The following is a 13,125-nucleotide window of genomic DNA, read 5'->3' as shown; positions in this document are numbered from 1 at the left end:
TTTTCTTTGAGAAGTTGTATAGTTGTACATTTAGATCTAGGGTCCACTTTTAGTTAAGTTTTAATTATGAAGTGAGATATAAACCCAAGGGTTTTTGTTGTTGTTGTTGTTTGGTTTTGATTTTGGTTTTTGGGGTTTTTTTTTGTTTTTGTTTGTTGGTTTTTGTTTTGTTTTGTTTTGTTGCTGTTTGGCTACCCAACTACTATAGCACCATCTCTTTAAAAGACTATTTTATCTTAACCAAATTGCCATTGTACTCTGTTGAAAATCGATTGTCCATATATACATGGGTCTTTTCAAGACATTCTATTCTGTTTCATTGATCTATTTGTCTATCTTCTATCTTTACATCAATACTATACTGTCTGAATTGCCATAGCTTTATATAAATCTGAAATCAGGTAATATTAATCCTCCAACTTTTTTCTTTTTAAAAATTGTTCTGGCCATTTTTAATCTGTTTCATTTTATATTCATTTTAAAATTGGTTTATAAATTTTACCTAAAACAAAGCTTCTGGAATTTTTATTGTGAATGCCTTAAGTTTATATATCAAGTTGGGGAGAACATCTTAATAATGTTGAATCTTTTAACCCATTAATATGGTATATATTTATTATTTAGATCATCTTTAATTTCTCCCAGCAATGGTTTGCAGTTTCCAGTAGAGATCTTTTAAATCTTCTGTCCCTAATTTATCCCCAAGTATTTTCATTTTTTTATGCTATTATAATTAGTAATCTTTAAAAATTTCAAGTTCCAATAGTGTATTGTTGGTGTATGGAAATACAATTTGTTTTGGTATATTGATCTTGTATTCTGCAATTTCACTAAACTTTCTTATTTGTTCTAGTTGCTTTTGTTGTTGTTGTTGAGACTGGGTCTCCCTTTGTCACCAAAGCTGGAGTGCAGTGGTGGGAACACGGCACACTGCATCCTCGGCCTCCTGGGCCCAAGCAATCCTCCCACCTCAGCCTCCTGTGTAACTGGGACCACAGATGCTTGACACCACACCTAGCTAATTTTTTGTAGAGACGGGGCCTTACCCTGCTGCCCAGGCTGGCCTTGAACTCCTGAGCTCAAGTGATCCTCCTGCCTTGACCTCTCAAAGTCCTGGGATTACAAGCAGGAGCCATTGCACATAGTTTGCTGCTTTTTGTAAATTCTACTGGATATTTCTACCTAGATAATTATGTCATCTATGAATAAATACGTTCTTCATTTGTAATCTGGATAACATTTAGTTCTTATTGAATTGAACTGAGGTTTACTGGACGTGGAAGTACAGGGACTTGAATTTTTTTTTTTTCCTGAGGCTTACTCTGTCACCCAGTCAGGAGTATAGTGCAGGATCAAGGTTAAGTACAGCCTTAATCTCCCAGGCTCAAGAGATCCTCTCGCCTAATTTTATTTTATTTATTTATATATTTTTTTCTTTTATAGAGGCAAAGTCTCACTATGTTGCCCAGACTGGTCTCAAACTCCTGGCTCAAGCAATCCACCCCCTTCATCCTCCCAAAGTGCTGGGATTACAGGCATGCGCCACCATGCCCAGCCAGGAATGGAATTTTATTGCTAACTCGGCCATAACTCACTGTATAACCTTTGGCAAATCACTTTTCCTCTCTGGACCCTCGAAAATGATCTGCGTATTCTCCATGTAGATCTGCATATTCTCTATGACCGTTCTCTCCCACTTCTAACATTCTATAAGACTAAGAGTGTACACAGAAAGGTGTGAGCGCTCTTACAATTCATGGCTTCCTGCCTCCAGGCCTCTGAGTCCTACTCTCTTCCCGTTAAGTGATTGACTCACTGTGCTCCTGAGAGTTGAATTGAACTGGCAAAGTCACTTTTTTTGTTCCCAATCTCCCAGTGAAATAAGGGAGTGGCTATATTCAGTCATTCTTTTACCATTTATTGTACTGCCTCTCGTGAACAAGGCCCAGTTTGCAGAGCAGGGTTGATTATCTGTTTTCTAACAAAAGCCAAAGGCCTTTAACTCATGAAAAAATTAGCTAACAGCCATTTACAAATAAAAAGCAATTACATTTGATATATTTTTTAAAAACACTTTCCATTATCTTGCTTTCAGATTCAGTCTTTATTAATAATGTAGTATTATACTGTGCTGAGATGGGGTAGGGTGTGGCAGGCTAAAAAGCTAAAAAGACAACATAGTTCTATCACCAGGAACTTAAGAGTCCAGCGAGGAAATGGTTCATTTGTTCTCCGTCCATATGAAGAGGGACAGGCAGACAAAGTTACAGTGGAGTATGTTAGAAAAGACCTGAATCTTTGCAAATAGGGAATCTGAGCAACCCCAAGCCATGGTGGAAATGAGGGATACAGTAGACTTTTTTAAGTCTTTTTGGTCATCTGGGCATGGACCTCATTCCTAAGTTTGGGATGTCTCTCCTTTTGAGAAAGAGCCTGTCTCTCATCAGAGGAAGCTTGTCCAGCCTTCTTGTCGTCCAGAGTACATGACCTCACCTCAGCCTGTGCAATCAGATGCATTCATCGAACTCTGAATCCAAAGCTGTGATACAGAAACGATGCAGGTTCCTTTTCGCCAATGGAAGGCAGTGGTGGCAGCAGCTACATCTGGTTCCCTGAGACAGTGGTAACACATCTAGTTTCTAGAACCCAGAATCATCTGTCCCAACCCTGTCATTTTACAAATGCAGTGTGGAAATAATTGAAAATCACCCAAATGAGAACAAGCAAAGTCTGTTTATTCAGAGCTTCCTCTAGCGAGGGAGTCAGCTATCATCACCTGCATTTTGGCAGAGATGTCAAGGCAGACAGAGGAGTAGGAAAGTTTTAAAGCTGGATGAAGAAAAGCTTCAGGTATCCCCTGACTGGAGGCTGTTTGCATGGAGAAGTTGTAGGCATGCTGACTAGAAGTGAACATCCTATGTGATTGGGGTTTATATATTTTACTCTCTCTGGCCGATCCTAAGTTGAAAGCAGGGACAAAAATCAGGGAAGCTGTCAATTATTAATCAAGTCCTGCCCATTTGGGGGCAATTGTTAAAGGTGTTATTGCTTCCAGGGCTCATTGCTGGTGACAGTGATCTTACTTCCTGCGAGTCTGACATAGTGAGAGCAGGCTGGCTTCCTAGACTGGTTACTGTAGATAATGGATTGGTTTCCTCGGCTGATTGTTGCAGATTGTGCGTCAGAGTTCTATTTTTAGATATGGCCTGGCCACTATCTGTTTGTATATTCAGTCTCTCAGCAGAATATGTACTCCTTCCAGAGAAGGGGAGTGGCCTATCTAAGGTCTAACCGCTAATATTAACCAGAGCTGACAGGTCAACCTGAGATTTAACATGTTTATCTTGTCATCTCCAAAGGAATTTATGCTCTGCTTGTTGAAGAAACAAGATTTGAACCCATAGAGAAACAAAATTCAGCACAGATGTCACAGAGGTAAGTTGCACCAGGAAGTTAATTGTTAGTGCTGTAGCTTGGTAGGAAGCCTCGTCATTTGCCTCTGATAATGGCCAGAGCTGCTACTGGTCAGGGACTTTCTATGTACTGGGCATTCTACCCATCCAGCAGAGTCAGGGGGTTAAAAGCATAGCTCTCCATTCTTCCCACCTGCATTCATATTTTATCTCCACCATTGGTAGTTAGTGAACTTGAACATGATATTTTACCTCTCATCTTCAATTTCCTCATCTGTAAAATGGGAATAATAATGGAAATATCTCATCATGCTCTTGTGCAAATTAGATGGGTGGATATTTGTAACACACTTAGAATACTTACATTATAAGTACTGGTACAAATTAGCTATTGCAATCTCATTTAGTCCTCATATCCATTCAGTCTGGCAAGTAATATCCCCACCTTGCAGATAGTGAGAGTCAGAGTCAGAATGTTTACTCATGTCTCTAAGAAACAAAAGCTCATTATTCCTTTCTGCTGTGCTTCTGAATACAAGATGCCATTGCTGGGAAAAAGGACAAGAAAGTCCAAAAGTATGTAGGGCTGTAGTATCAGACCACCCACATTCATATCTTGGTTCTGACTTCTATTAGCTGTAAAACCTTGCACAAATTACTTACCACTTGTGAGCACGCTGTCATTTGCAAACTGGTAATAAGATTAGTTGTTTTAATAAGACTAGGGTTGTTTTAAGGATTAAATAATGTACTATATGTGAAGTTTCCATTACAATGCCTGGCACATGCTAAGTGCTTAATACTTGACAATAATCGTTTTGGTTATTGTAATCAGAAGTGACTACCATAAACCATTCTTCAGCGTTTGTCCTCAATGGTCCCATCTTCGTGCAGTTTTCCCTTAACCTCCAGTCTAGTTTGATGTCTCCATTGTTGAATTCCTCATTATTCAACATTGTTGAGTTCCCTTATGTAGTGCTACAGTAAGTCAAAGAGAAGAGACAAATGACTCAGAGGAGAAGATGGGTTCTGCAGGGAAAAGGAATAGACAGGCAAAGAGGTAACAAGTCAGTGGCAACATACTGACATGGAGTCCCCAAAGACCAAGGCTTCCTATCCTCCAGACTTTCAGAGAGTCAAAAATGCTTCCTGAGGCTGGGCATGGTGTCTTCAGTCCTGTAATCTCAGCATTTTGAGGAGGCCGAGGCAGGTGGATCGCTTGAGCTCAGGAATTCGAGACCAGCCAGAGCAATGGGCTGTCTCCACAAAAAATACAAAATTGGCTGGGTGTGGTGGTATGCACTTCTAATCCCAGCTACTCGAGAGGCTGAGGTGGGAAGATTTGTTGAGCTTAGGAGTTCAAGACCAGCATGAGCAACAGAGCAAGAACTGTCTCAAAAACAAACAAACAAACAAAAACAGGTTTTCTAGGAAGCAAATAGAGTAGCTGTGTCTTTAGCTCTGTGGTCAAACTCAGACATGGCCATCTGGGAGACACCACATCCTTAGCAGATGAAAGCAGCTTCCTCCTTGCCATGTAGCATCCCTTGGAGGTGATGCTACATGTGTTCTAATTTTAGCACTGAGTTCCATGCAGTTGACCTCTCAACTCTGTTTCTTCAGAGTTGAAGCCGAGTTGTTTATCAGATTGGTCAGAGAGAATCAGGAAACATGCAACTGAAAAATCTGATAGATAACGAGTGAAAAGCGTAAAAACCTGATCAAAAACGGGCAACAATAGTGGGGAGTAAGAACTTAACAAAAGCAAGGGAGTAAATCAACGGAACATAAAAGACCACCTCTTCCGTCACCCTGTAAAGTAGATATTACCATTCTGTTTCCCAAAGGAAGAAACTAAGTCCAAATAAAGTTCAGTTTTGCCCCCACAAATTGCTCAGGTAATGAGAGCTGAGTCATGATTTGAACCCATCACAAAAGATCTGGAAAAAATAAGTGTAAATGTTAAAAGGTGGTTGTCTGCGGGTGGTGAGATTATGGCGATTTTAATTTTCTTCTTTATATTTCTGTTTTCTTCCAAAATTTTTTTCTGTTGGGCAGTTGTTACTTGTATAATGAGAGTTATTAAAAGTTAAAGTCATTGAATCTATATCAGGGCCCGGACTAAGAACAGGGAGTAAAAATTAAAGCAGTAAGGAGAGTTATCTTTAGGACCCAGGGAATCAGCCTGAGACTGTTGTTTCTGAGACTGAGAAAACTAAGCACCTAAACTGGGGGTGCACTTCAGAGTGAGGTGGGGGAAGAAGGAAGGAACCAGGCCAGGCCAGAACTCTGGCTTCTCGATGTCCAGGGACACTTAACCGGAAGTGGGCCTGGAAAGAAAACACTGACATAATAGTTGGACACAAAGATAAGGACTTGATCTGGTAACAACCTAAACTCTGAGGCTCGACAGAATCCAAAATGGGACGGCCCCAAAAGGGGACTCATACACCCTGGGCAAGACTCTAGACCTACACTTTGTACCTGTGTGTTTTTAACCTTTATAATAGAGCCTCATGCCCGTTGTAATTTGTGTTGCAAGAGTATGGGGTGAGAAAGAAAACAGAGGTATAGAGAGGTCAGTGCTCCAAGCTAATGAGGTGAAAGCAGAGATGGCTGAAGCCCCTCACTCTGTCACAGTCGTTTTGAGAGGAGGGCAGTCATGGGGTCAGAGCAGTGTGAATTAGGAGACAGAGCTGAGGACGAAATCTGCAGGAGAGGGAAGGTTCCTACATCTTCTTCCTCAAAGGAGCAAGAGGACCTGGGGTGAAATGAGATTCAAACTTACCCTCAACATGGTCTCTGCTCTTGAAACATTTGCAAACTCCAAACAGATGTTATGCAAAGAAAACTTTATTAGTAGAAATACATGCTGGCCATGCAGGATTCCTGGCTGGAAGATACACAATTATGGGACTGGGGAGTCTACTGGGGATGGTCAGTAAATGTAAGGTAGATGTGCAATTCCACATCAAAACTTATTCCACGACCCATCCTGAGAAGTCATTGGTTCAATTTCAAATATCTCACACAGCATCAGCAATAAGTAAATATGTCCTTAACTAAATACAAATGAATAACCCTCCTAGCCACTCTTCTAGAATTTACAAGTTTTTGTTTTACTGTATAAAAATACATCACCTGCTCTAGTCAGGTTATAAATATAATCTGTGAATTTTTTTAAAGTCTCATGCCCAAGTACAAAAATAAATACATTAAATAGCAAAAAATAAATAAATATATTAACTAATAAATATATCCAATAGTAGAAAGATATTACAAAAATCTTATACAAGTACGGTCTCAATTAAGATGGGGGATGCATAAAGATAATCACAAAAGGAGACAATACACAAATAAGATACACTGTGACCAGTACTAGACTAATACAGTAAAGAGATGGTGGTTTGGGGTCATGCCTCTGCAGGTATTGAGGACTGGAGCTCTTGACCTCGAATACTCTTAGCAGCAGCATCACTTTCCTCCTATTCTGTCTCCTCCATCCATTGCAGAAGAATGTCTAGTTCCCCCAAAGCCTTCACAACTGCTGCCTGAGGCTCCAGCTGAAAGAGATACACACCCATGTTGTTAGCAACTCATGAGACAACATTTGCTCCACGGTTAATTCTCTCTTTTATGTATAGGTCTGCTGACAATTGTGAGCAGAGCATTCTTTTCAAGATGAAGCCCTTGAAGAAGTTATAGAATCTCAAGATCTCACACAAGGAAGGGAAATCATTGAGCTCATCACCCTGGTCTTATGTACAGAAACTGAGGTGCAAAGGGGTAGAGAAGCAAAACTGCTACCTAAGACTCTTGTATCACAGAGAGCAAAGTAATCAAGCTATTTTCTTTAAGAAATGTGTGTGTGTGCACCTGTGTGTTTGTGTGTGTGTGTGTAGGGGTTGCCTACTGTGCATACATCAGTTGAACTGATATTGATTATGCCAATCACCTGGCTGATGGTTAGAGATGAAAAGGTGAATGGCACAATCCCTATCCACAGTTGAGTGAGATTGGCAAAAACAGGCAACTAAAATGTAGTGTGGTGAATAAAGGGATGAAATTCCCACAGGATGATGTGGGAGGCCTCTAACTCTGAGAGAAGGAGCCAACACCTTCCTGAAAGTGATGCCCAGGCTGAGTCTTTAAGGATGAGTAGGATTTAGTCAGTGAGGAGTGAATTCCAGGCCTTCCTGGCAGACATGAGAAGGTGTGAAGGTGAGAAATTGAATGGCATGGGTGTGTGTGAAATTGTGAGGTTTCAAAGGTACGTACAAGTGTGTGAACATCGAAAAACTATTGCCTCTGGTTTGTGCAGCTAAAAGATCCAAATGTCACTGTAGTGACTTCTGGAATCATGGCCATTCCCTTTCCATTTCCAGAGCATCACCCAGAGAGGGTACTCTTCTAGAGCCTGGATGGGTGTCCCCTGGGTTAAAGCAAGGGCTGGGCATCATGATTTCAGAGGGCTATGAACCTGAAGGCTACAGGATGTCTAAGAGGTGTCTGCAATATCCATCCCACCCACCTATGATCTCAGTTCTTAAAACACACCCATCCCAATCAATGCCAAAATTGCACATACCTCTTCAAAGTGACTCAGAATCTGGCCGTATTTCTTCATTGCTTCCTCCCCACAATGGCATGTCATGTGGGCATGCTGGGAGGGACCCAAAGAGTAATAGATTATATTACAGATTCTGATTTTTTGCCCTTGCCATTGACATGAAGCAGGTAGAAATTATACTCTTTCACCCACAACCCTGAGGATGCTTATTCCTATAGAGAAGCTCTTTCAGACCTCACATTTGGAATCATTAAGTTCATCATCAGCTAGGAGAGGAAGCTACCTTTTAGGCTCAAACATGGAACTCATTGCTTCTTTTTTAGAAACAGGCAGGCAGTGCTGAAGGCATTTGCCGTTCCCGTACCCCATCTGGCCTCCCCACAACCCCCAGCTGTACTCTAGGAGCTCTATCCCAGAGCTCTTTGAGTCCCCATGAAGGAAAAAAAGAAATTTGAATTCCTAGGTCAAGTTCAATGGTCTGTTAATTGACTGCCCAGACAGAGGATGCACTAATATACTGTAGAATACCTCACCTACAGGAAAAGTATAATTTCAAAGATAATAGAGTTATCATTAATATCAAGTAGCACCTTATAGTTCTTTAGACTTTGCAAAGAGTACTTTTTGTCCAGAGCATATACCCAAAAGTCAATAAAACTGAGTTATTATAACCTATATTATAACCTGTGTTGTAACCTCAACACAGATTATTAAAATTTTTGGACTCAGTTTCTCCCTCCATTAAATGGAGGCAGGAAAGAGAGTTTAGTTGCTAAGCCATTGAAGCTGTGTGCTGAGAGGCATCCTGTTACCCAAGATCCACACTCACACAGAGCCGGAGGTCCTTCTTGATGGTAAGAAAGGAATTGGCGAGGCTGCTGATCTTCCGGAGAGTATAATGGTCAGGGGTCTGGTAGTTTTTAAATACTCTGTCCAGATAGAGTCGTAGCAAATGGCGTAGAAGACAGCACTGATCCGCAGGCTGCAAAAAAAAAAAAACACAGGTGTGCTGGTGAGGGGAAAGGGGAGAGCAGAGACAAGACCAGGGTGATGGAGATGCTCCCACTCCACACCTCCTCCCAGAGTTGGTCTGGGCCAAGCGCATACCTTTGTGTCTTGCAAAGACTCAGTCCTCCTTAAGATTCTGATGTCAATGTTTCCATCTTTGGCTTGCTAAACAGAAGAAGACAAAGTGAACAAGGATGAGTCAGTGACTGCTGCCAGGGTCTTCAATATCAAGACTTCTCATCCACTGCTTGCCAAGAACTAGTGGGAGGTGTCCTTTCCCAAAACATTTTACATATTTGAACTACAGTTATTTCTTGGGAATACACCCACACCCCCGCCACCCCCCGCCGGATAAGGAGTCCCCAGCCTGCCTCTTTTCATGATTACACTGTCAGGACTGCCAGGAAAGAGAAACGGACAAGGAAGGAAGAGGCTTCCAGGAGAGGTAGATACCCGCTTACGTACCACACTGCCCCGTATCTCAGAAAATCCATTTCGTATTTCCTGAAGGTTTGTGGCGATCACACAGCTTCCCAAATTGAGTGTCTTCAGTCCAGTGGAAGGAGTCCATAGGAGATAAAACGCAGCAGAGAGAAGGCTGAAGGCAAGACTAGAGGCTTTCATCTTATGCTTGAATTCTGGAGACCACAGGAGCTAGGAATTCAAAGAGAGCATGACTTACTGATTTCCCCTCCTCCAAGTGTCCACGGGGTGGAGGGTAGGGGGACAGGGGAACAGAACAGCCTTATCTGGCCTCAAGCAGTGTGGCCCATCCACGTAACTTACTAAGAAAAACTGCCGAGCCTCCCGTGAAGAGAAGCTTTCAGATCTGAGTTCAGAGTCTGAGTGCAAGTTGGTGCCACAGGTCGTGGCTCCTTTATTCTGTCCCCATCCTGGCTCCGCCGTTAGTGCCCAGCAGGTAAGGCCTGGAACAGCAGGCACTTGCAGTGACTAGACAGAGGATGACATTTCAGGGGAAATGTCAAAACTTGTTTTAGGGGATTGACGCATATAGCCTCCCCTTCCGGAATGCCAACGTAGCTCACCCTTCTGGTCCCCTCAGACCTACAGGGGAACTGGGGAGAAACGGAATCTCACTGAAGCTGTGGCTGCGCCATGGAAAACACCTGGGGGGAAATTGTCTGGATTTTATGGCCACCCACAGGGCAAATAAACTGAGCTCTCTTTGGCATTTGTCTGAGATCAGATAGGTTATTTGAGAATAACAGATTCGCTTAAGCCCCAGAGGCAAATAGAAAGTCAATGATTTCATAACAAGCCTACTGCCAGGGAAAGGCAAGACGTGGATGGGCAATCAGCCTGATTCCACCTAACCCTCAAGTGTCTGGGACTCTACAGCGTCCTCTGCAGGAGGACTGTAGTCAGGCACTCCTGGGTGGATTCGAGAGTACATCCTTTCCTGGCCCTGCAACTCAGGTCCTAGACCAAGCAAATGGTCCCAAAAGTCAGAGAAGAAAGGCAATGACGGAACTCTTTATTCTTGTGTGAGGCTCCTCAGTAAGAGAGCAGGTTAGGGTGTTTGCTGAATTTTAAGATAAAATGATAATGGGCTGGGGTTAGGGTAAAACAATTGAGGCACTCATTTTGGGTGCAAAATTTAAAGGAGCACTAAAAAACCTCAGTAATCAAGGTAAAAATATTTTAATGCAATATCAAAATGAATTTAAAAGTTTATGAGGAACAAAATATCAAAATTTTAAATAAAGACAAAATTCGACTGTGCCATGCTGAGCAATATTGAAGCAAAAGGAAAAATATGTACCGCTATTCACATGTTTTCATGTTTCATTCTTAATGGTTAACTTTGTTTCTCAAAAGTATATAATGAAAATATTATTGATGAGTTTCTTTCCCTTAAAACCAGGACAGTAAAATTATAATAAATTTTGTTTGGGGCATAAATAAAATATTTAAACTTAAAGTCATGAGTTGTAATAAACCTACTTTTTAATTTTTCAATTTTTTCAACTACTTTAATATTTTTGAAAGAAATAACATACATAAAATGTATAAAGACATACATATACATACACATTATATATATATATGTATGTACACATCCATATATATATGACTGGCTCCATAGCTTGGCACAGCACTGATAATCATTATCACTTACTGAATTTTTCCTATGTGCCAGGCAATATGCTAGACATTTTTTACATTTGTGACCACTCGAGATACTGTCAAATGTAGGAAAAGGAAAAAAGCGAACCAAACCCAAAAGAATCAGAGAGAACTCTGTGTTTGGAGACAAGAGAGCTGGGTCCAAATAAATCCTTGCTTTACTAGTTCCCATTGATGTGGGTCATTCCAGTTTACCCAGGACTGAGGTTGGGGGGTGGGGAGTGGTTCCTGAGATACAGAAATTTCAGTTTTAAAACTGGAAAAGCCACAGGTAAACTGAATGAGTTGGCCACCCTACCTCTGTGTGATCTTGGACAAGTCAGCTCACCTCTGAGTTTCATTTTCTTAACCCCAAAATGGTGATAATTAAACTTAACCCAGAAATTGTTTTGACATTTAAATAAAATAATCTATGATTTATACACTTAGTACAGAGTAAGTGATCAATTCATTTTAAGTAGAGATCGATATTAGTTGTCTTGAACTAACAATTTGATGAGCATTTAATGAGCACCCACTGTCTTGAATGTTGTGCTAGGTACTGAAGTACAAAGATAAACATGATGATTATTTGTCCTCAAAGAGATTTTGTCCTCATGGAAAATGGTCCTTTAGATGTAACCTTGAACAAACCTGGGTAAATGATTGGGAGAAGTAGGTGATCCCCAGAACAATGTGAGCAGTGTCAGTAGAGGGTAAGGTCTCTTACCTGAGCTCAGGAAGGGCTGCTGCTTCTGGTCTCCTAGAAGCCTGTTTCAAGTTGAAAGGCTTCCAATTGTTTGTATCTATATATATATATGTCACATGAAGGAAGTGAGCTCAGGCAGGTGAGGGCTGGAACTCCCTTGGAATTTCTCTGGTGGCATTGCTCTTCCTTAAGCGCTGCAGCAGCTTAATTGCAGGACAGATTACCCCAACACCTTCCTCCTGGAAGAAGCACTGCCTGAGGGGATTACTGGTCGTACTGTGGATAAAGTATGTGCCTCCTTCTGGCTCCACCTTCCTGCTTGGTAAAATGATAGGATAGAGAAGATCTGAGTTACTGAACCAAAAAGAATTCGGGGGATTCTCTTGCCCTCTCCTGTAAACCCAGTTCCCCTTAACCAAGTTTCTCCGCAACTCCAGACACTTTGGGCTCATTCCTGCTGTTTTTCCTCAGCCCTTGCTATCCCCACCATTGCTCTCCAACATGGCCACCCTTCCCTCTAGTCATCATTAAAGAGGAGACCCAAATCTTTTTTCCTGAACAACTCTGGGCTACACCAATCCCTCCCTTCTCTGACTTTCAATAGCACATTTTTTCTTTGGCAGTGAAAGCATCTAATGTTGTCCTCTGTTTCATGGAACTTGTTCTTTTCTCCCAAGTGACAATGGAAAATTTTTTTAGGTTGGGACTAGTCCATCATGTAGGACCATGCTCCCGGACAAAATTAAATTCAAAGAACCTGGGATGAATTACAGACAACACTTTGGAAATCATAAAAGTGGTAGAGACCATCATATGTTCTTTATCAACTTTTTAAAAATTAAATATCTAAAACTCTGAAGTCTTATATTTGAGTCCAAAGATTCCACAGTTTAAAGGATGACTTTGACAAATGATTGTGTCTTTCTGGATCTCAGTTTACAAATCTGTAAAATGAGAGAAACAGACTAAACAGTATGCAATGTCTTTTCCTGTTCTGACATTCAGTGGCTCTTTGTGTTTCTACCTTTTGGATCAGAATGTTCTTTTCAGCATCTTTTGATATCTTCTTAAAGTTTCCTGAAAATAAAGACCATGGCTTTTTATTGTAATGCTTGATAAATGTTGAAAATATGTACAAATAGCTAATCTAAATATCTCTTAAGCTACTTAAGCTCATGCCTATTTTTTCCATCATTGGTGCCAAGTCAACCATTTCTCATGATCATTCTTAAGTGTGATTAAAGTAAAATTGGGAGATGTGGTCTGATGAGAATAGTTGAAATCAAGATTTTCAGTAA

General features: G+C 41.1%; 1 protein-coding gene across 3 annotated transcripts; it reads right to left on the bottom strand.

Moving 5' to 3' along the window:
- Positions 1–6,248: 6,248 nt before the first annotated feature.
- IL20 (interleukin 20) lies at positions 6,249–12,596 on the bottom strand. Of its 3 annotated transcripts, XM_078004883.1 has the most exons (8): positions 11,849–12,596; positions 10,038–10,118; positions 9,778–9,917; positions 9,457–9,645; positions 9,091–9,156; positions 8,813–8,965; positions 8,002–8,076; positions 6,249–6,976 (listed from the first exon to the last, which is right to left on the bottom strand). In XM_078004883.1, exons 4-8 carry the CDS (start codon positions 9,613–9,615, stop codon positions 6,899–6,901), a joined length of 531 nt encoding a protein of 176 aa, XP_077861009.1. In that variant the 5' UTR covers positions 9,616–9,645; positions 9,778–9,917; positions 10,038–10,118; positions 11,849–12,596; the 3' UTR covers positions 6,249–6,898. The 3 variants fall into 3 exon arrangements, with proteins under 3 accessions (XP_077861009.1, XP_077861013.1, XP_077861019.1); XM_078004887.1 differs by lacking the exon at positions 10,038–10,118; XM_078004893.1 differs by lacking the exons at positions 8,002–8,076; positions 10,038–10,118; positions 11,849–12,596 and having other exon boundaries at positions 9,778–9,841.
- Between the last annotated feature and the right edge of the window lie 529 nt (positions 12,597–13,125).

This window comes from Macaca mulatta, chromosome 1 (assembly GCF_049350105.2).
Source record: "Macaca mulatta isolate MMU2019108-1 chromosome 1, T2T-MMU8v2.0, whole genome shotgun sequence".
Taxonomy (NCBI): Eukaryota; Metazoa; Chordata; class Mammalia; order Primates; family Cercopithecidae; genus Macaca; species Macaca mulatta.
The sequence above is the reverse complement of the archived record's forward strand: the minus strand, read 5'-3'. Positions and strand labels throughout refer to the sequence as shown.

What these genes read in the sequence shown, in the direction of transcription:
- IL20 (XM_078004883.1), bottom strand. Translation starts at nt 9,615, where the DNA reads ATGAAAGCCTCTAGTCTTGCCTTCAGCCTTCTCTCTGCTGCGTTTTAT. An exon ending in CTGAGATACGGGGCAGTGTG is followed by an intron (nt 9,157 to 9,456) that starts GTACGTAAGCGG and finishes TCTTCTGTTTAG; the next exon opens with CAAGCCAAAGATGGAAACAT. An exon ending in TTCTGAGTCACTTTGAAGAG is followed by an intron (nt 6,977 to 8,001) that starts GTATGTGCAATT and finishes TATCTCTTTCAG; the next exon opens with CTGGAGCCTCAGGCAGCAGT.